The sequence below is a fragment of the Gastrolobium bilobum genome, unplaced genomic scaffold (assembly GCF_033153095.1).
Source record: "Gastrolobium bilobum isolate Gb01-03AN ecotype WA unplaced genomic scaffold, APGP_CSIRO_Gbil_v1 utg3778, whole genome shotgun sequence".
Taxonomy (NCBI): domain Eukaryota; kingdom Viridiplantae; phylum Streptophyta; class Magnoliopsida; order Fabales; family Fabaceae; genus Gastrolobium; species Gastrolobium bilobum.
This window is the reverse complement of record NW_026900154.1, coordinates 44,762-65,303: the sequence shown is the minus strand read 5'-3', so window position 1 is coordinate 65,303 and position 20,542 is coordinate 44,762. Positions and strand designations below refer to the sequence as shown.

General features: G+C 39.8%; 1 protein-coding gene across 1 annotated transcript; it reads right to left on the bottom strand.

The window, feature by feature from the left end:
* Positions 1 to 498: 498 nt before the first annotated feature.
* On the bottom strand, positions 499 to 19,990 carry LOC133295526 (probable methyltransferase PMT2). The gene is made up of 7 exons (XM_061494364.1): positions 19,767 to 19,990; positions 18,641 to 19,326; positions 18,131 to 18,341; positions 17,385 to 17,673; positions 16,515 to 16,880; positions 1,406 to 1,483; positions 499 to 1,143 (listed from the first exon to the last, which is right to left on the bottom strand). The coding sequence occupies exons 2-7, from the start codon at positions 19,286 to 19,288 to the stop codon at positions 912 to 914; spliced, it is 1,824 nt and encodes a 607-aa protein (XP_061350348.1). The 5' UTR covers positions 19,289 to 19,326; positions 19,767 to 19,990; the 3' UTR covers positions 499 to 911.
* Positions 19,991 to 20,542: the final 552 nt, after the last annotated feature.

Genomic DNA, 20,542 nt, shown 5'->3' with positions numbered 1-20,542 from the left:
CTATATTTTTTTTGGGTTTGTTTTTTCTAAAGTTACTTTAGATAACTTTATCTAATGTTTATCGAAACGACGCCATTTTGGAACTGAAATCATGGTGTTTTTGTAATTTTAATTTATTTCAGGGTTATAATAGTCTTTATCATTCTAATTTTTTAATTCTTTAACCCCAAAACGATGTCGTTTCGATAAACATTAGACAATGTTATATAAAGTAACATTAGAGACTTTTTTCCCATTTTTTCTCTCTCTTTCTTTTCTTCACATGGCCCCACATGGGTCGCACGTACTTTATATGTGTATAGAAGATAAAATTATCTCATAAAACATTAATCCCAATAAAAAAATTCCTTAATTTTTCGGAAAAAGTTCAAAAACATGTTGCTCATGAATTTACGAACCTTAACCTTGGACTAACAGTAATGCCAAAACCAGTTCAGGCAGCAAAGCTTAACAAGCCCAAAAGATGTTGCTCATGGAGAACTTTAAGCCAGGAACCACATCTATTGGAATTAATTAAAGTTATAAAATGAATATAAGACACATAATACCTAAAATTCATTCATAAAGCAGGAGACAATGGCTAACCAAAAAGAAGGTGAAAATGTAAAGCTACCTAGCTCCCACTTAGACCTGAGTTTGTTTTCTTTTTCGTTATTAAAAGAACCAATGTGTGACTCAAGAGAGGGAGAAGCCAAATAAAGAAATCTGCTGACTATGATTTATGAATCATAAAAAAATAAGGACATCTACTAACTCTACATTTAACAAAATAAATATATGCCCGCCTCTGATGTTAGACACCAGATAATTTCAGGTCCCCAAGCTACTTACATAAGTTGGAAATATCTTGAATCAAAATCACAAGTAGAATAATTTTGTCAGCTGTTTGGAACTCAATACTGCTTGTGCCATCACTCTGAGCTTGTGGTGTTGTCACCTGCAACCCAATACTGCTTGACAGCAAACAACACCTTCTCCGAAACCAGTGGACCATCCTCATGATCCACCATTTTGATATTCCATCTCATTCCTCTCACAATTCTTTTCACCTTCATTAGCACATCCATTTGATCTCGGAATATTACTGCTCCTTCTGGCCGTAAGATACGGTCCATCTCCAATAGAATGTCTTCTGCATTACACCTGTATTGATCATTTGAGTCAGGGAAAGCCTGAAGTAGTTGTTTTTCCTTACACACCTGTTTCCCAGGTGGTTTCTACTATCTACAACAGGATCTATTATAAACATTTAGCATGTTTACCAATATGTAGTTATCTTTCCGGTTACAGAACCTTCATTTAGTCTAACCAGGTGCTTAGACAATTACAACTAGCCATGAAAAACTATAATTCATATGGGATAAAGGTAAAAATATAAAAGGAAATGCGAAAGAAATAAACTTACTCATTCTTGTATAAGCTGAAAACACCATTTGCATGGATGAGGTCATAGGTCCTTGGATATGTGGAAAAGGCTTCACACCTGGTAGGAAAAAGAATTATTCAACAGAACAAGGGTCTCTCTTACCCCCTTCTTTTCCCATTTGAACAGTATGAGAACATAACTATTAATATGCCAGCTAAACTCAACATTAACTATCTCTGTCTTACTTAACATTGCTGCACTAAATTCAGATTAAAATTCTTGCATAGTAAATAAAATGGAAATCCATTGAAAGCAAAGTTTAGCAGAAATTATTTCTTAAGAATTTGTGAATGTGATCCTAGTACAGAAAGTTCGGCAGTATATAAACTATTTTTCATCCTGTGCTTATGTTTCATTACCTTCGACTAATTATCATTTCTGCACCTGAGCAATTAACTCAACCAAGTCCTTCAACAAAATGACTTTGACCAGCCTAACAGGTTCAGTTTTGAACTAAGGAATAATGAGTGTCACAAAAAGTAGGGATATATGGACATTGATAGAACTAAGAAAATGTAAGAAGAGAGACAGGAGAGAAAAGAGAGTTCTTTGAAGTGATTCAGAATGGAATGAAATTATTGTCTCTGGTTTACACAAGTACATTCTTTTATAGGTGTAACTGTCTCAAAAGTTATGTAACTAACTGACAGCCAAAACTGACAATTGTTCAACAAATTCAGATTTATTGCAGACTCGGCACAGATACACAATGCACAAGTGTTGTAAGTACACAGTACACAATTAGAGTCATATACCCCTTTCCCTTAAACTAAGGGTGAGCTGCACAATGAAAATTGATACACGGCCCTTAGTTCATGTAGTTAACAAAACCGCAGTGAGGAAAGAGCTTTAGTTGAAGCATCGGCTATCTGATCCTGCACAGGGATGTGCTGCATTGTGAGACTCCTGCTAATGACCTTCTCATGGACAAAGAAGAAGAGGTCAAGTTCTATGTGCTCTGTTCTCAAATGCAGGACAGCGATATATTAGAGTGAAACGGTGCTCAGGTTGTCACAGAAAATAATGGGAGTATATGAGATTTTAGCTCTTGAAAAGGAATTTGAATCCACAAGATCTTTGAGGCAATGTTTTCCAAACTACGGTATTCAGCCACTGTGCTGGAATGAGAGGGGTTGTATCTTGGACTACTAGAAAATGAGATTGGGCCCAAGAAAGATGCAGGACCCAGATGTGGACAGTCTATCATCTGGATTACTAATAAAGACCTTCAACACAAAACAGACCAAACAACAGAAAACTCGGGATTTTGATCTGATAAACCAAGATTTTCATATATCCATGGAATTACAAAGAGACATTACAACCAAATGACAATAAACAGAGACAGCAATTATAGGGAAAGGAAAAATAACAGTGAACTGGAAAACGAAATGACAATGCAACAAAGGAAAATGATAATGTGAGACAATTGGAGAGGTCTCACTCTCTCCCAAGGTTCCTCTTCCAACAATATTCCAAGATTCTCATCAGAATGCTGATCCCCTCCTCCAAATAGAACCAGCTCCCCCTACGTGACCCAATGCCATCCAATGTGCCTTCCCACAACTAGTCTCCACTCCTAACAACTTTTGCTTACTCAACATAATGCAATATTCCCCTGCTTCTCTTTCTTTTATACACCCTTCTAAACTGTTTACTGACTAGGATCGTATCAATACTCCCCACCTAAAAATCACCTTGTCCTCAAGGCGATGATCAATTTCTAGGGTCCCATTGCTTGAAACGTAATGGCCAACTAATGCATGAATATAACCTCCACCGGGAACCCATTGCCCCTCTTCAATTCTTCCATGTGGTTTTGTGAATAAGCTGTCAAGGGTCTCTGCACTAGTAAAAATGTTGGCTTTACTTGCCACACCAGTCATAATATTGCCAATATCTAGAAATTTTGTAGCAGCCCACATTGCTACTGTTAGAATAGATATGATTAGATATGATTAGATTACTTCCTATCTGTAAATATTCTTTTGGATTAGTTCTGGGCTTCTCACTTAAGCCCATTAAGGTCTCTATATATTGTAACTCTTTATATCAGATTAATATAACAACATATTATTTCATATTTAAGTTGGTACCAGAGCTCTTTTGTTCTGGGGACCCTCGCTTCTGCTAAAAACCTTGTTTTCGCTTTAAAACCTAAGCCCACTGCTTAGGAGTCCTCTTTTCTTTGTTGTGCGTCCTTCCGACAAGCCATCAAGGGCTGTAAGCCCCTTCTGAGTAATTTCCGAATGCGTCAGCACCTCCGACGGTCACCGGAACCACCGTCTGTCACTGTTCAGGCCGCCGAAGAAGTTTTCCGGCGAGTTTTCAGCCCAGACCACACGCGATCAGAACCGTCTCCTCCCGGCGACCAAGTCTGTGGAAGTCTGACCACCATCGCAGCCGTCACGCGCCACCGGTCTCCTCTGCGCGTGGTGCTCACGCGCCACCTTCTGCCGGCGCATGTGCACTGTTCCGGTAGCTTTTTCCGGTCGGTCTTGGACAGAGAAGCTCGCCTCCTCCTCCTCTTTCCAGATCTGTGGTTCTTTGTGGGTCTCACTTTTTGTGCGTACCTCTTCTTGATTCGCGGTCAGGTTAGTTTCCATTCACTTGGTTGTTTATCCTTGTGATTTATTATAATGGAAGCATCTTCTACTATTCACTCGGAGACCAGTTCTCCCTCTCGTCCTGCCAAAAGTTCCCGTAATGTCATCTCCACCAATGTTGGGCCCATTACCTCTTCAAAGCTGAAGGGTTCTGTTAATTACAAGAACTGGGCAACCTCTGTTCGAGTTTGGTTCTTTGGACAGGGACATGGGAACCATCTCACGACTAAATCTACTGATATTCCCAAGGAGGAAAAATCTGATTGGGAAAGGCTTGACAACCAGCTTCTGAGTATCCTTTGGCAGTCTATTGATCCAGTCGTTTTGGACATCTTCTATTCTTTTCAAACTTGCACTGAAGTGTGGGAGGAAGCAAAACACCTCTACACTAATGATGTTCAGTAGCTCTATTCCATCATGTCTCAGTTTATGGATCTGCGCAAATCATCTGACACTCAGATGGAGACATATGTTGGCAAAAGTCGATCTTTGATGCAGACATATTTGGATATGTTGCCCTACCCTACTGATGCTTCTGCATATCGGAAACAGGTGGAACGTCTCTTTATGGTTGCCACACTTTCTGGTCTCCCTGAAGAATATGATAATGTCCGGGTTACTATCTTGACTAGTGGGGATCCTGATCTATCAATGACGTATCAGCGTCTTCTGAATCTTAATAAGAAATCTGCTCCTGCATCATCTGCTGTTGTTGATTCCACTGCTCTAGTTTCCCGTACTGACTTTCGCGGGAACATTGGAGGTGGACGTGGTCGTGGTAGAGGCCAGGGAGGACGTGGTCAGCGACCTCGTTGTCATTATTGTCAGCAACTTGGTCATTATGAGGAACGTTGCTACACAAAGTATCCTCACCTGCAACCTTCTCAAGTTGCTAATATAGCTCAATCGGATACTGCTTCAAATGGTACAATCTCTCTCTCCTCTGAAGACTATGCAGCACTCCAGACTCTTCTCAGGAAGGCCTTTCCTCAGTCTCAGGCCTCTGCTTCAGAAACTGGTAATCCCGTTGCTTGTGTTTCTCATTCTGCATCACTTGGTCCTTGGATATTTGACTTAGGTGCTACTGATCACCTCTGTGGTAATAAGGAACTCTTTTCATCCCTTACATATTCTGATAATTTACCCTCTTTTACTCTTGCTGATGGCACTAAGGCCTCTGTTCATGGGATTGGACAAATCTGTCCAGCCTCCTCATTGACCTTGACATCTGTCTATTACATTCCTGACATCCCTTATAATTTAATATCTGTTAGTAAATTGATCAACTCTCTTAACTGTATTGTCACCTTCTCAAACCATTCTGTTTCTGTGCAGGACCCGGGTACGGGGAAGACAATTGGAGTGGGCCGTGAGTCACGGGGTCTGTTCTACCTGGTTGTGCCGAGTCCTTCAGTTGCTTGTTCTCTCACAGAATCTCCATAACTCATCCACAGTAGCCTTGGGTATCCTAGTCTTTCAAAATTGCAGAAGATGGTTCCTTTTTTATTCGGTCTTCAGACTTTAGATTGTCAGTCATGTTAGCAAGGGAAGCACATATGCTCATCCTTTGCTAATCGAGTCAACAAACGAGCTGATGCTCCTTTTTCAGTTATTCATTCAGATATTTGGGGTCCTAGTCGTAGTGTGTCTGTTTTAGGTTTTCGGTATTTTGTTACCTTTATTGATGATTTTTCACGTTGTACTTGGATTTATTTAATGAAAAAACCGTTCTGAGTTATTTTCTATTTATCAAAAATTTTCTGCTGAAATTCATACTCAATTTGGTGCTTCTATTCGAATTTTACATAGTGATAATGCTAAGGAATATGTTTCTGTTGTCTTTTCTAATTTCTTAGCCACACAGGGTACTTTACACCAAACTACTTGTCCTCACACTCCACAAAAAAATGGAGTAGCTGAACGTAAAAACAGACATCTCATTGAGACTTCACGGACTCTTCTTATTCACATGCATGTTCCTCTTCACTTCTGGGCCGATGCAGTCCTTGCCTCTTGTTTTCTCATCAACCGTATGCCTTCATCTGTGCTTAATAATGACATTCCTTATAACTTATTGCTTCCAGATGTTCTTCTCTATCCTCTATCCCCACATGTCTTTGGTTGTACCTGTTTTGTTCATGATCTCACTCCTGGTACGGACAAGTTAACATCCAAAGCCTTTAAATGTAATTTTCTTGGTTATTCTCGTCTTCAAATGGGTTATCATTGTTATTCTCCCGATCATAAGTGTTACTTTGTTTCTGCTGATGTCACTTTTCTTGATCAACAACCCTTTAATTCTATCCCATCTCAACTGTCACAGGTTGATCATGTTCTTCCTGTTCCTTTTCTTGACTTGTCTTTGCCAGCTGCAGGTGCTTCTATTCCAGATGAGCAACCTGTTGCTTCCATACCTGAGGACTGTCCACTTCTCACCTATCAGCGTCGCAAAACTGTGCCTCCTGTCGACTCGACTCTTGCTGACTCATCGCCCACTGCTGTTGATTCTTCCCTTCCGGATCCTTCACCATAGGCTTTTCCCATTGCTCAAAGAAAAGGTACACGTACTACTTGTAACCCTTATCCTCTTTATACCTTTTTGAACTATGACCGTCTTTCCCACCTCATTTCACCTTTGTTTCTAGTCTTTCTTCTGTTTCTATTCCTAAGACCACAGGTGAAGCACTTTCCCATCCAGGGTGGCGCCAAGCGATGCTTGATGAGATGACTGCACTTCATTCCAATGGCACTTGGGACCTTGTTTCTGCTCCTCCAGAGAAGTCTATAGTTGGTTGTCGCTGGGTTTTTACTGTGAAAGTTGGACCTGATGGCCATGTTGATCGACTCAAGGCACGCCTAGTTGCAAACGGTTTTACTCAAATCTTCGGCCTTGATTATAGCGATACATTCTCTCTGGTCGCTAAGATGGCGTCAGTTCGCCTATTTCTTGCTCTTACTGCTGTTCGTCACTAGCCACTCCTTCAACTTGACATAAAAAATGCCTTTCTTCATGGTGATTTACAAGAAGCTTATATGGAGCAACCACCTGGTTTTGTTGCTCAGGGGGAGTCTGGGAAGGTGTGTCGTCTTCGCAAATCCTTATATGGTCTCAAGTAGTCTCCTCGGGCATGGTTCAGTCGCTTCAGTTCTGCTGTTCAGGTGTTTGGCTTAATTCGCAGTAAAGTTGACCATTCTGTATTTTATAGGATCACATCTCCTGATAAGTGCATCTATTTGTTAGTCTATGTTGATGACATCATTCTCACCGGGAGTGATCAAGCTGGAATTCGTCAGTTAAAACAGTATTTATTCAGTCAATTTCAAACAAAGGACCTCGGGAAGCTGCGTTACTTCTTGGGAATTGAAGTAGCACAATCTAGACAGGACATTTCTATCTGTCAAAGGAAGTATGCCTTGGATATCCTAGAAGAAACTGGTATGTTGGGGTGTAAACCAACTGATACACCCATGGATCCCAATGTCAAGTTATTGCCCGGACAGGGGGAGCCGTTATCTGATTCTGGTCGTTATCGGAGGCTAATTGGGAAGCTCAATTATCTTACTGTAACTAGGCCAGACATTTCTTTCGCTGTTAGTACGGCTAGTCAGTTCCTTGATTCCCCTTGTGATTCTTATTGGGATGCTGCTGTGAGGATCCTCCGATACATCAAAGGAGCACCAGGAAAAGGTTTGTTGTATTTGGATCAGGGAAATACAGAAATTTGTGGTTATTCAGATGCTGATTGGGCAGGATCACCTTCAGACAGGCGCTCTACTTCTGGCTATTGTATCTTCTTTGGAGGAAACTTAATTTCTTGGAAGAGCAAGAAACAACCTGTTGTTGCTCGATCTAGTGCAGAAGCTGAGTATCGTGCAATGGCAATTACTACATGTGAGTTAATCTGGTTAAAGCAGTTGATTCAAGAGCTTCATCTTTGTGAACAGAACAACCCATGACACTCATTTGTGATAATCAAGCTGCGCTACATATATCCTCTAATCCTGTATTTCATGAGAGAACCAAACATATAGAGATTGATTGTCATTTCATTCGAGAAAGGATTCAGTCAGGAGAAATCAAGACAGTTTTTGTCAACTCTAATGATCAACTAGCGGATGTCTTCACTAAAGCTCTTAGAGGTCCTCGGGTTGAATACATTTGTAGCAAGCTTGGTGCTCACAATATATACGCACCAGCTTGAGGGGGAGTGTTAGATTAGATATGATTAGATTACTTCCTATCTGTAAATATTCTTTTGGATTAGTTCTGGGCTTCTCAATTAAGTCCATTAGAGTCTCTATATTGTAACTCTTTGTATCAGATTAATATAACATTATTTCATATTTAAGTGCTACCACATCCATGAAATTGGAATATAAATAATCATCAGCACCTTGTAATCCAACCAAAATCTCTATAACTACTAGGACCCATTGTTCTATTTCAGCTGCTGCCCCGAGCACATTAGTCTCAACCTCTGTTGTAAAAATTTGACTACTATCGATGGACAAATATAGAACTCCTCTTGAAATAACTTCCTCCATTATGTATGAGGCAAAGTCTTCAATAACCATTTTTTAAATTTGATCACCATTTTCCAGCACAAGAAGAACCTTGAATGCATCAATTCTATTTACAGCCCAAACCTCACAAATGTTCACAACCTGCAAATGTCGTTGAGGGTGTCACAAACTAGTGCCCTGAGCAAGAGTTTGGGGTCGAAGTTCCAAGTCTCGCAGCCAATCGGCACCCACCACGTGACCGTTGTTGCTATTCACCTCCTTCTCAAGCTTCGCTTCTTCCAATCGAAGCTCTGTCGCAGCCTTGACACAAACATGAAGACCCCCCTCCAATGGCCAACAGTTCCACCACCTCCGGTATAAGCTCCCCAACAATACCTCACAACACCATGGAACGAAGATGGTAGCAATTTCCCACCTGGAGCAGTCACGGCTTCGCGCCCCACATCGTTCCCAGCAGTTGTCCCCGTCACCAATCAAGAAGATGAAGCTTTGTAGTTTAGAAGAAAAATGAACCAAAGAGTCCATGACTAACCCAACAAGCCCACTCATGATCCTTTGTTCCTGGGCATCCAAGTCCAACTTGCATAGATATTTATCATGTTTTTTGGGCTCATCTAACTCAAACAAATTCATGCGCTCACAAGCTCAATCTTCCAACAAAATAGAAACATATAAAAAATAACTATTGAGTTGGGTTGGAAAAGACAACACCTTTATTTGGGCTGGATTTTGAGATTGGCCCAATTCCAACTTTGACCTAGTGGTGTATCTCTTCTCTGTTGCATTTTGATAGAGCCCAATTACGTAAGGCCCAATTGCACAAAGTCTACGTAAAGAGAAGAGGAATTAAGGCCAAAGAGGTCAATGCCAATCAGTAGGTTACTGCTAAGTCAGACAAATTGTTAGAGGAGAACGACGTCCAACGCATCACAAGTTAGCTAGAAAGAATGAGTATTAGTAGACGGGTGAGAAGGGAATAGGGGGTACCAAGGGGTCAAGTTTGTTATGTATTTTCTTAAGAAAGTGCAGGGGCGTCTTGTATTTTTCTTTCCTTTAAACACTGATCCATAGCATCACTATGGAGAACCAGATGTAATGCTTTTCTTATTGCTTGTTTGTTCAAAAAATATCAATACAAAGAGGAATATTCAGTAAATTTGTGTTTCATTTACATTAATCGCATCAAATTGGTATCAAAGCTCCGAGTGGGAGCTGGGTTATGGTAATGACGAGAAATATGGAAGGCAAGGAGGAGAGATTTCGTCGTGGTGAGCAAGCTCAGGAGGAGTTAATACGAAGGATGGATGCCAGTGATGCAAATCAAGCTGAAATCATCCAGCAATTAAGGGAACTGGGTGCGGGAATGGAGCAGCTCCGTTCTAAAGAATTTCGCAATAGGCACAACCGTGGAGAAGAGAACCGAAGGAGAAATAGTTCGAAGGAATCTCATGGAAATCACAGGGGAGGGATCTACATGGATCCTCGAATCAGAAGATTGGATGTCCCCATTTTCTCAGGGGAAAATGCTTATGCGTGGCTCAGCAAAGTGGAGAGGTATTTTCAGGTGAATGAAGTTGAGGAAGAGGCTAAGGTTCCGACTGTGATGCTGGTCTTGGAGGAGAAGCACTAAATTGGTACCGTTGGTCGAAGCTGGATAAACCTACGGCGACTTGGGGGCAGTTTCAGCGAGAGGTGTTGTGCCAATTTCAGTCGGAATTATTGGACAATCCTTACGGTCCGCTTTACTCACTGAAACAAACAAGTTCGGTGAAGGAGTTCAGAAACGAGTTCAAAGCAGTGGTAGGGACGATGCGTTACGCAGATGAAGAGATGTTGAAGGGTGCATGGTTGAGTGGGCTGCAGCTTAGCATAAGACAAGAGATCCTTATGACTCCTGGGCTGAATTTAGCTTTAATGTTGAAATTGGCCCAAAGGATTGACCAGAGGAACTCAGCTTGGGCAGATGAGGGGGTGGGTTATTTTGGGCCTAAAATGCTCAATGGCCCATTACGAGTTAGTGGCCAATCCATGTATTCCAAGGGAGGCTTTAGTAAGCAGAACTCACTCACTTCATTAGACTCGGGTCAAGCTAGCAACGTTGGAAGTCCGAAAACTAATGCCCTAATTCGCGGCGAAGCTGGAGCTGTGTCTCAGGGAAGTTCTACGACAAACCAAAGGGAGAAGAGCCAGAAGAGTCGGTTCCGACGACTTTCGAACGCGGAAGCAACGGATCAAAGGAATAGAGGACTGTGTTTTCGATGCGAAGAGAAATGGTCACCGGAGCATCGCTGTACATCCAGACAACTCCATCTTCTAATTATGGACGATGGAGACAACGACGGCGTGGAGGTGGATTTGGAACCACTTTGCGAAGAGGAAGAGTTGCCGTTACAGTTAACCTTGCATAATATGATGGGCCTCACTTCAAATCAGTCGATGAAGGTTTGGGGCGAAGTCGAAGGGGAAAGATTGGAGGTGCTCATAGATTGTGGTGCGTCCAGCAACTTTGTGAAGGCAGAGGTGGTGCAACGCCTAGGATTAAAGGTGGAGGAGACACCGTCATTCAAGGTAGAAGTTGGAGACGGACACAAGATAGAATGCAATGGGGTGTGCAGGAAGGTGAAAGTCAGGGTTCAAAATCATGAAATTGTGCAAGATTTATTCATCTTCGCATTAAGGGGAGCTGACATTGTCCTGTGGCTTGATTGGTTGAGGGAATTAGGAGAAATTAGGGCTAATTTCAGAGAAATGACTCTCAGGTATGGAGAACCAGGCAAGGAGACCTTCGTCAAGGGTGATCCCTCTTTATCCAGAACCCTGTCATCTCTTAAGTCCATGACCAAGGCCTTTCTGCAAACGGGTCAGGGGTATTATGTAGAAAATGAGGGAAGTAATCAGGAAGTGAAGGATGATCAAAGTATTTTTCCTCATGAATGGAAGGAGTTAGCAGCTTTACTGGAGGAATTTGAAGATCTCTTTTCAAGACCAACGAGAATTCCCCCTCAACGAACCAGAGATCTCTCGATCATCTTGAAACCAGGGAGTCAGGTGCCTAACTGTCGCCCATACAGGTATCCCTATTATTAGAAAACAGAGATAGAGAAATTGATTGTTGAATTAATGAGTGATGGGTTTATTAGACCCAGTGTTAGTCCATATTCTAGCCCGATCATTCTGGTAAAAAAAAAGATGGCAGTCGGAGAGTTTGTGTGGATTACAGGGCGTTGAATAAAATGACAGTCCCTGACAAATTTCCAATACCGGCGGTAGAGGAATTATTGGATGAACTTGGGGGATCTAGTGTGTTCAGTAAACTGGATTTAAAATCCGGTTACCATTAAATCAAAATGAAGGAGGAGGACATTCCCAAAACAACATTCAGGACGCACGAGGGTCATTATGAATACTTAGTGATGCCGTTTGGACTCACGAATGCTCCGTCAACCTTTAATGCTCTTATGAACGAGGTACTGAAGAATTTTTTGAGGAAGTTCATTTTGGTATTTTTCGATGATATTTTGATTTATAATAAGAACTCCGTGGAACATATTGAACATCTTCAATCAGTATTCTCAGCTCTACAAAAGCACAAGCTGCTTGTTAACAAGAAAAAATGTAAATTGGGGCAAAGTAGGATTGAATATCTGGGTCATTTTAACACTGCTTATGGTGTTAGTGCTGACCCCAATAAAATCCAGGCCATGGTGGAGTGGCCGAGCCCTAGGAATGTGAAGGAATTGCGGGGTTTTTTGGGACTCACTGGTTATTATCGTAAATTTGTGAAACTACGGGAAAATAGCTCAGCCTTTGACACACTTGCTGAAAAAAGAAGGATTCAAGTGGGAGAAATCAACAGAGGAGGAATTTCAAGTGTTAAAAAAAGCCATGACCAGTATGCCAGTGCTAGCATTACCCGATCTTTCAAAGGTGTTTACGATGGTAACGGATGCTTCAGGGAAGGGTATAGGAGCAGTGCTTATGCAACCTTTGGCTTACTTTAGCCAAGGTTTTTCCAAAGTTGCTTTGCCCAAATCGGTTTATGAGAAGAAATTAATGGCAATCGTCTTTGCAGTCAAGAAATGGCGTCCGTATCTTCTACGAAGGCATTTTATAGTTAAAACTGACTAGAAAAGTCTCATGTTCTTATTGAACCAGAGTATTTTAGGAGAAGATCAACAAAGGTGGACATCTAAATTATTGGGCTATGACTTCGAAATTCAGTATCAACCCGGGAAAGAAAATGTAGTGGCAGATGCTCTTTCTAGAACTATGTTTTATTCCTCACTTTCTCAGGTACAGCTTCGTGAATTGGAGGAGGTGGATAAGAAGGTCCAAGGAGATTCGAAGCTGCGCAAAATCATACAAGCTTTGATATTGAATTCTGATGCACATGTGGGGTTTAAATTAGTGGGAGGAAGACTGTTCTACAAGGACATGTTAGTACTATCTTCATCTTCTAGATTTATTCCCCTAATTCTGCATGAGTTTCATGATTCTAATGTGGGCGGACATTCGGGTTTTTCTCGGACATATAACAAAGTACTGGGGGTAGTATATTGGGAATGAATGAGAAAATTCAATCAACAGTATGTTAAGGCTTGTTCAGTTTGTCAACAAAACAAGGTCCATAATTTGTCACCTACTGGTCTCCTACAGCCATTTCCCATTACCACACAGGTTTGGTCTGAAATCTCAATGGATTTTATTGGTGGTCTCCCTAGAGCATTTGGGGTTGACACCATTTTTGTAGTGGTTGATCGTTTGACAAAATATGCCCACTTTATGGTGTTGTCTCATCCTTATTCAGCAAAGAATGTGGCAGAGTTGTTTGTTAAGGAAGTTGTCCGTTTGCATGACTTCCCTTTAGTGGTAGTATCAGATAGAGACAAGGTTTTTTTGAGCAAATTCTGGTCGGAATTATTCAAGTTCGCTGGTACTAAGTTGCATTACAGTACAACGTATCACCCACAATCAAATGGGCAAACTGAGGTGGTTAATAGAGGATTGGAGACGTACCTCCGTTGTTTCTGTGGCCCTAAACCGAAGAGTTGGCCAAGATTGCTGGATTGAGCTGAGTTCTGGTACAATACTACATATAAAAAATCAACCGGAATGACACCATTCAAGGCACTTTACGGAATTGATCCTCCACAAATACTACGGGTCAGAAATAGTTTTTTGAAGGTGGATGCAGTGTCTTCTTTATTGGCAGAAAGGGAAGTCATTTTGGATGAGTTGAAAGTGTCTTTAGAGAAAGCTCAAAATCGGATGAAGGTACAGGCGGATAAACATCGAAGAGATGTATAGTTTGAGGTAGGGGATAGTGTATACCTACGGATTCAACCTTATCGATTGAAAACACTAGCAACAAGAATCAATGAGAAATTGAGTCCTCGTTTTTATGGGCCCTTTTCAGTGGAGGAAAAGATTGGAATGGCTGCATATCGTGTATCTTTACCGGTTGGATGTAAAATTCATCCGGTTTTCCATGTATCTTTGCTTAAAAAAGCTGATCCGTTGGTGCATAACGTGCAACCATTTCCAGAAGGAATGAATGCTGAATGGGAATTAAAGGTGAAGCCTGAGGCTATTCTGGATTGGCACAGGGATGCTCAGGGCAATGTTCAAGTGCTGGTCAAATGGTACGAGCTACCAGAATTCGAAAACTCGTGGGAGGATTTTGTTACTTTGGATGACCAATTTCCAGAACTTCACCTTGAGGACAAGGTGCTAGTGGTATCAAGGGGTCAAGTTTGTTATGTATTTTCTTAAGAGAGTGCATGGGCGTCTCTTGTATTTTTCTTTCCTTTAAACACTGATCCATAGCATCACTATGGAGAACCAGATGTAATGCTTTTCTTTTTGCTTGTTTGTTCACAAAATATCAATACAAAGAGGAATATTCAGTAAATTTGTGTTTCATTTACATTAATCGTATCACGTTCTTTCGTGTGTTCCACATTCATCTACAGCCATCTCTATTGTTCGCCATGCACTGTTTCTAAGGTCCAAGTCTGATGATCTTAACAACGGGGATAGGTCAGCCACCACTGCAGATGGAAGTGGCAGCACCTTTACTTGCAATACTTTCTCATATGGTTGATGTTGTTCAGAATTTTTTTCATGCTCAAGAGTTGATTGCTTCATCGCTGCAAGTGGCTGTTCTAGCGGTGGGGTTGCTGAACCTTCTCCCTCAAATATTCTGTTCATTTTCTCCTCTCCTTCCTTATCTTTCAACGGTGTCATCTTTGCCTCTGACTTTAGATCAGAGTCGTAAACTTCATGCTCTGGTCCAATTTCATCATGCTCCAAGCAAACTTCCGGTTGAAATTCACTTGAAGAAAGCTTTTAAAAAGGTCCACCAACTAGCTTTTGGGTTATGCCAAATCCAGTATCGATATCAGATGTGAGCTTGACCAATGAACGCCTTCATAGCTTCGTTTCGCTTTTCATTGTCTGAAATTCCATGTGTCTCGAAATACTGTTCAGCTTGAATCAACCATCCCAGGCTTTTTCTTCATCGGAAAACACAGGAATTCTCATTTTATGAAATTGTTCTTTCTTCTTTTTTTTCTTTTTCTTTTTTTGTTATCAATATGGTTCAAAGCTACCCGGATCAGATAGCTTTGATACCAATTCGATAGAGACCTTTCAACACAAAACAGACTAAACAATAGAAAACAGGGGATTTTGGCAAGCTTTTCATATATCCATGGAATTACAAAGAGGCATTACAACCAAATGACAGTAAACAGAGACAGCAATTATAGGGAAAGGGAAAATAATAGTGAACTGGAAAATGAAATGACAATGCAACAAAGGAAAGTGATAATGTGAGACAATTGGAGAGGCCTCACTCTCTCCCAGGTTCCTCTTCCAACAATATTCCAAGATGCCCCATCAGAATGTTGATCCCCTCCTCTAAATAGAACCAGCTTCCCCTACGTGACTCAATGCCATCCATGTGCCTTCCCACAACTAATCTCCACTCCTAACAACTTTTGCTGACTCAGCATTATGCAATATTCTCCTGCTTCTCTTTCTTTTATACACCCTTCTAAATCATTTGTTGACTAGGATGGTATCAATTACTTACCTAGTCAGCATCATAAAAATTAAGCTGAAGAAGTAAGCTATGAGTGATAGACTGCTATGAAGCACCAATACTCAGAAAAAAAAAATTCCAACGTATAGGATACGCATATCGGAAACGTATCGTATCAACACCCCGTATCGGGAACGTATCGAAAAACGCCGTGTCAGAATTGGTGCTTCATAGATAGACTGATAGTACCCTTGAGATATCGCTCGACTACTTTCCCATCCTCTTCAAGGACCTAGGAGAGAAATCAACTGCTGACTTTTATTAACACTAACTGATTTCAGGCCTAGTTAATGCTGCATAGTGCGTACTAAAGGCACCTACGATGGAGCGATAAAGGTGAGGGTGTTGAACATAATCAGCTCCACGAGTCTAGTACTACACGGCCCTTTTGTATTTGTTTCCTTATTTAATTAAAATTAAGAGTTAAGTACTAGTATAAATAAGAGTTATTTCTTTATATTGTGTAACACATCATTACACACCATATATCAATATTATACTCTATTATTCAGAAGTTGTTCTCTCTTTTCCTCATTCTCTACCTAAATCCCTGTAATATCAACAAACTTTTTCTTCTTTAATAAAACAGATCAACCATTCAAAATTCTGAATAAATCACCAAAACATTCCTATTTGACTGGCTTATAAAATTCCAATGCACAAAGTGTCATACTATTTACACTTCTCTTTGTCCAGTGGAAGGTCAAAGCAACTCTTATACTAGAGTTAACATCTTAATTTATAGATAGAAGGACAAACTTATAGAAACATACCAGATCAATGACAAATTAAATTTGAAGGGGAGGAACCAAAATGAAAAAGAAAAGAAAGGAAACCAATGCATAGAAGTTACCAATTGTGATAAATGCCAATCAATCCACGCTCGAATATAACACCCAGGTTAGCTTTCTCAGCAATTGTAGGCATAACATTCATAACCCATAATTTGGGAGAATCCAGGGCAGCAGCAAAACTTCCCAGACCAGCATTCATGTCCATGATGTTACGATACCTCCCTGAGTCAATGATTTTGTTGATCCGCTTGTAGGCATTCACATGCTTCTTCCATAATCGGTTGTCCTCCTCAAATACCTTCACAGATACACCAGGAATGGATCCACTGGTAATTCTGGAAGGATCCACATTGAGTCTCTCTGGGAATGGCTTCCATGAACCACTAGGTTTAGTTGGAGTTACACAATTTTCCATCTTCTTGTACCTAGACATTTTCAGACCTTTCAGATAAGTATTGAAGCCAATAGACAATAGTAAGTTTCCACCATAAAGGACTGAAAAAATCAGATCCCCAGAAAAATTGAAAAACAAATTTTCTCAATTCCTCAATATCTTGAAAGACAGCATTTTACAAGCCAAGAAATAATCTTACATAATGCATATAGAATAAAATTCAAACTAGTATCCTCCCAATTACAAAGCTTAGGAAATATGTTTGGGACAACCACTAGGATTAGCAACTGAAGGCAGAAAAGGATTATCAGTTTTACAAAAAGGGTCTATTATTGTTATTAATAGAAGTATAATTGAGAAGAACTTTAAGCAGTTATTTAAATTGAAATACATATTGTCCTTCCAAGTTGACACAGAATCTGGCACAAGAGTAAAAATAGGTATTTGAGTTTCTGAACATAAATTACTAACTTGGCAATAAGTAATTAATGAAACAAAAGGAGAAGGGGCAAAAGGATGAAGTGAAGCACTTTACCAGACATCATCAGAATTTGTGGATTCACACATTGTAGGCTGAGTATCTTGTTCACTGCATTCATCAGAATTTAATCTTTTTCTCCAGATTGCAATTTCACCCTTCTCATATTTCTTTTCCCAGCAAAGAAGTTTAGCAACATCCTCAATCTGCTTTTGCTCCTCCTCAAGCTCTTCTTCAGGACGTTGCCATGCTCGGTAGCTATTCTTCCAGTTAATAGGAGGGCCAGAAAGTATCCAGTAACCACCCGGTCTAAGAACTCGGTCAACTTCCTTCATGTACATACCATCTGAACAATTCCAAAAATATTTTTTAAATCCCAAGTACTGCTTTTGTTAACTAACCATTAAACAGAAAATAAGAAAACAAGAAACACAATGAATTAAAAAATAAAATAAAATCAAGCATTAATCTATTATAACAGAAGGGGATTTAGAAAATCATTATAAATCAGCAGACCATAGTTTTAATACTTGAAATAATTTTAGGTTGTTTGAGGCTGATGCGTACAAATACAAGTAGTCAACAAGCCAATCTTTAAGTTGTTAAACTTATATTGTATTCCAGCTGAATCAGGCTTTGAATCATTATAATGCATGCATATATCATAACAATCATTTCTTTTTCATCCATAGAAGCCCTACTGACCTACGAAATCATTTCCTAAAGAGATACCAAGAAATTTATTAGTTGAACTAAAGAATATTTTCGTTGTCCTAGGACAGAAACATCATAGTTATTCTCACCATTTCCACCCCAAGGAATCAAGCAGCGAGAACAATGTGCCATGTCGAAAGCTCCAGAAGGGAAAGGCAGCATTATGGTTCCAAGAACACCAATGATTGCTGGAACACCTCTTTCCAAAGCAAATTGAACTTGCGCTTCATGAGAGTCCCTTGGTGCAATTGACATTGAAATAACATTTTTCTTAAACAGGTATGCACCCCAACTAGCAACCTAACACCATCAATAATCAGAAAATGAGATAGAATATAGAACAAATGGAAGCTACATGCACAAACACAGGCACAATATTTGAAAAGTAAAAACAGGAAAGAAACATTTGTATTTCAATAAGTGAGAAATTTTATGCATGGATGAAGCATTCAGAAGCGGAAGGTTACACGAGGAAAGCTAAAAATTATTAGCCAGGAATGTCTCATTATGGACAAGAATTTCTTCATGCAAACATTAAGTAGATGACCAACAAAACGAATTCAACCAAAACAAGGATGTTAAGTTATGATTTGACTTACCCCACAGCCAGTATCTAATGCAGTTCTCACCATCCCATTGTCCAATGGAATAACAGATGCAAGTTCATTAATGTAAGCATCAGCTCCTTGGGGAAACTGTGTTCCTCCACCAGGGAACCTGAATACATTTCCTTCATACTGTATCCAATTCTGCACAGCCTTCTCAACTGTCAGGCTCTTGTAAGGCGCATTTGCATACGGTACGTAGTCACGACTCTTGGGCCATGGAAATGGTGTTGCATATCCTCTAGGTGCAGGTATGAGACAATACAATTTATCTTCTTCAGGAGGACAGTGCCTTTCTCTATACATCATATTTTCTCGGGGAAATGTCATTGCTCGCGCTTGATCATGACAAGGCGTGTAATCAATGTAGCGATCATCGCAGGGCTTGAACTCCTTGACTTGTGCTTCAGAACTATCAGGTGTTCCGGCATCATCATCATGGTGGGTCTCATAGTTTAGATCAGAGAGAACACTGCAATCCGTATGTTTAGTAATCTCAACAGCTATGCTGTCTCCCTTTCCAAAACCACTCCTTTGCCACAAACCCAATATATAGAAGAAACCACACAAGCCAACTACTATCAAAACAGACATAGTACTCTTATTATTTCTATTGTCTCCGGGGTTCCCTTTCGTAACCATGATGATTCTTTATAACTTCCCCAAACCTTATAGAATAGCTGCATGGTTGAAGTGAAAAATACATGAACGCATAAACATGAAATTGGACTAACTGGCAAGAAGATCACTTTGAACAATAACACAACATGCAACAGAGGATCACTGTCAACAAAAATAATTTACATAATTCCAAGTCATGACAAAATTAATTCCAGCACCAATCTCATCAAGATTCAATGCCATAAACTGCGAATCAACTTTAACTAACATGGACCACAACCACAACCCTCAGTTTAAAGAAAATAACTAATCAAGCAACAGTTCAAATTAAAAGGAAAGAAAGAAAGAAAAAAAAAAAGGAGCAAAATTTTGGGATTTAATTTAATCAAGCAGTTTCTTTAATCAAATCAACCGTTAAAATAAGGAAATCTGTTACAGCGGTTAACAAAAGCGGTTAAAATAAAAAGATGGGAATGATAAATGGAGAGTGATTGCTTACTGGTGTGAGAATGAAAGCAAAAAAGAAATTGTGAAAATTCGAAGGCGATGAAGAAAGAAGGATCTGTGCAGAGAATGAAAAAATGTATGGGAAGATATGAAAAAGATTTAGATTTATTGTTTCTCGATTGTTGCAGAAGTGGAATGGGTTGTTTGTTCCTTTGTGTCTTGTTTTCTTGTTTCGTGTGGTTGTGTCTCCCGTTCACATATGTTGTTCCGAAAAGTCCGAGGGTGCTTGTTTCCGACTTTCGTAGGAAAATAGTTAACTAACTTGGTACTAGAATTCAATCTACTCTAAACCCTTTTTATTCCAAAGGGACCCTTTGGCTTTTGGCCAATCGCAATCGTCCACTCCATATCCGTTGGAATCCACCCGTTATTCTCTATTAGGAGGATATCGAAATCCAAATCCAAATCCAAATGATTTTCCTGTACTTGTTTACCATAAATCCAAATGATTGTTATAAAAACAAAATTATTAGGGTCTATCCATTAGATTCAGATTTCAAAGGATTTTAATGAATTATTTTCGGATAGAAATTTGTACTCAATTAAGATTTTACAAGATTTAAAAAAAGTTACATGGTATTCAATTAGGATTTTAAAAAATTATTCTAGAGTTCATTTAAATTCGTTGGTAATTCGATAAGGATTTTAAACAAAGAAAAAATAATCTTATAGTATTCAAAAAATCTGACAATTTTGATGAATTTTCTATGAGCTTTGTATTTCTCATTTAACATGAGGTTAAAAAAATTTCTACACATACATAATTCA

Coding starts and splice junctions, on each gene's coding strand:
- LOC133295526 (XM_061494364.1), bottom strand. CDS start 19,288: ATGGTTACGAAAGGGAACCCCGGAGACAATAGAAATAATAAGAGTACT. Junction 18,342..18,640: donor CATTAGATACTGGCTGTGGG/GTAAGTCAAATC, acceptor TGATGGTGTTAG/GTTGCTAGTTGGGGTGCATA. Junction 17,674..18,130: donor GATTCCTTGGGGTGGAAATG/GTGAGAATAACT, acceptor GGAATTGTTCAG/ATGGTATGTACATGAAGGAA.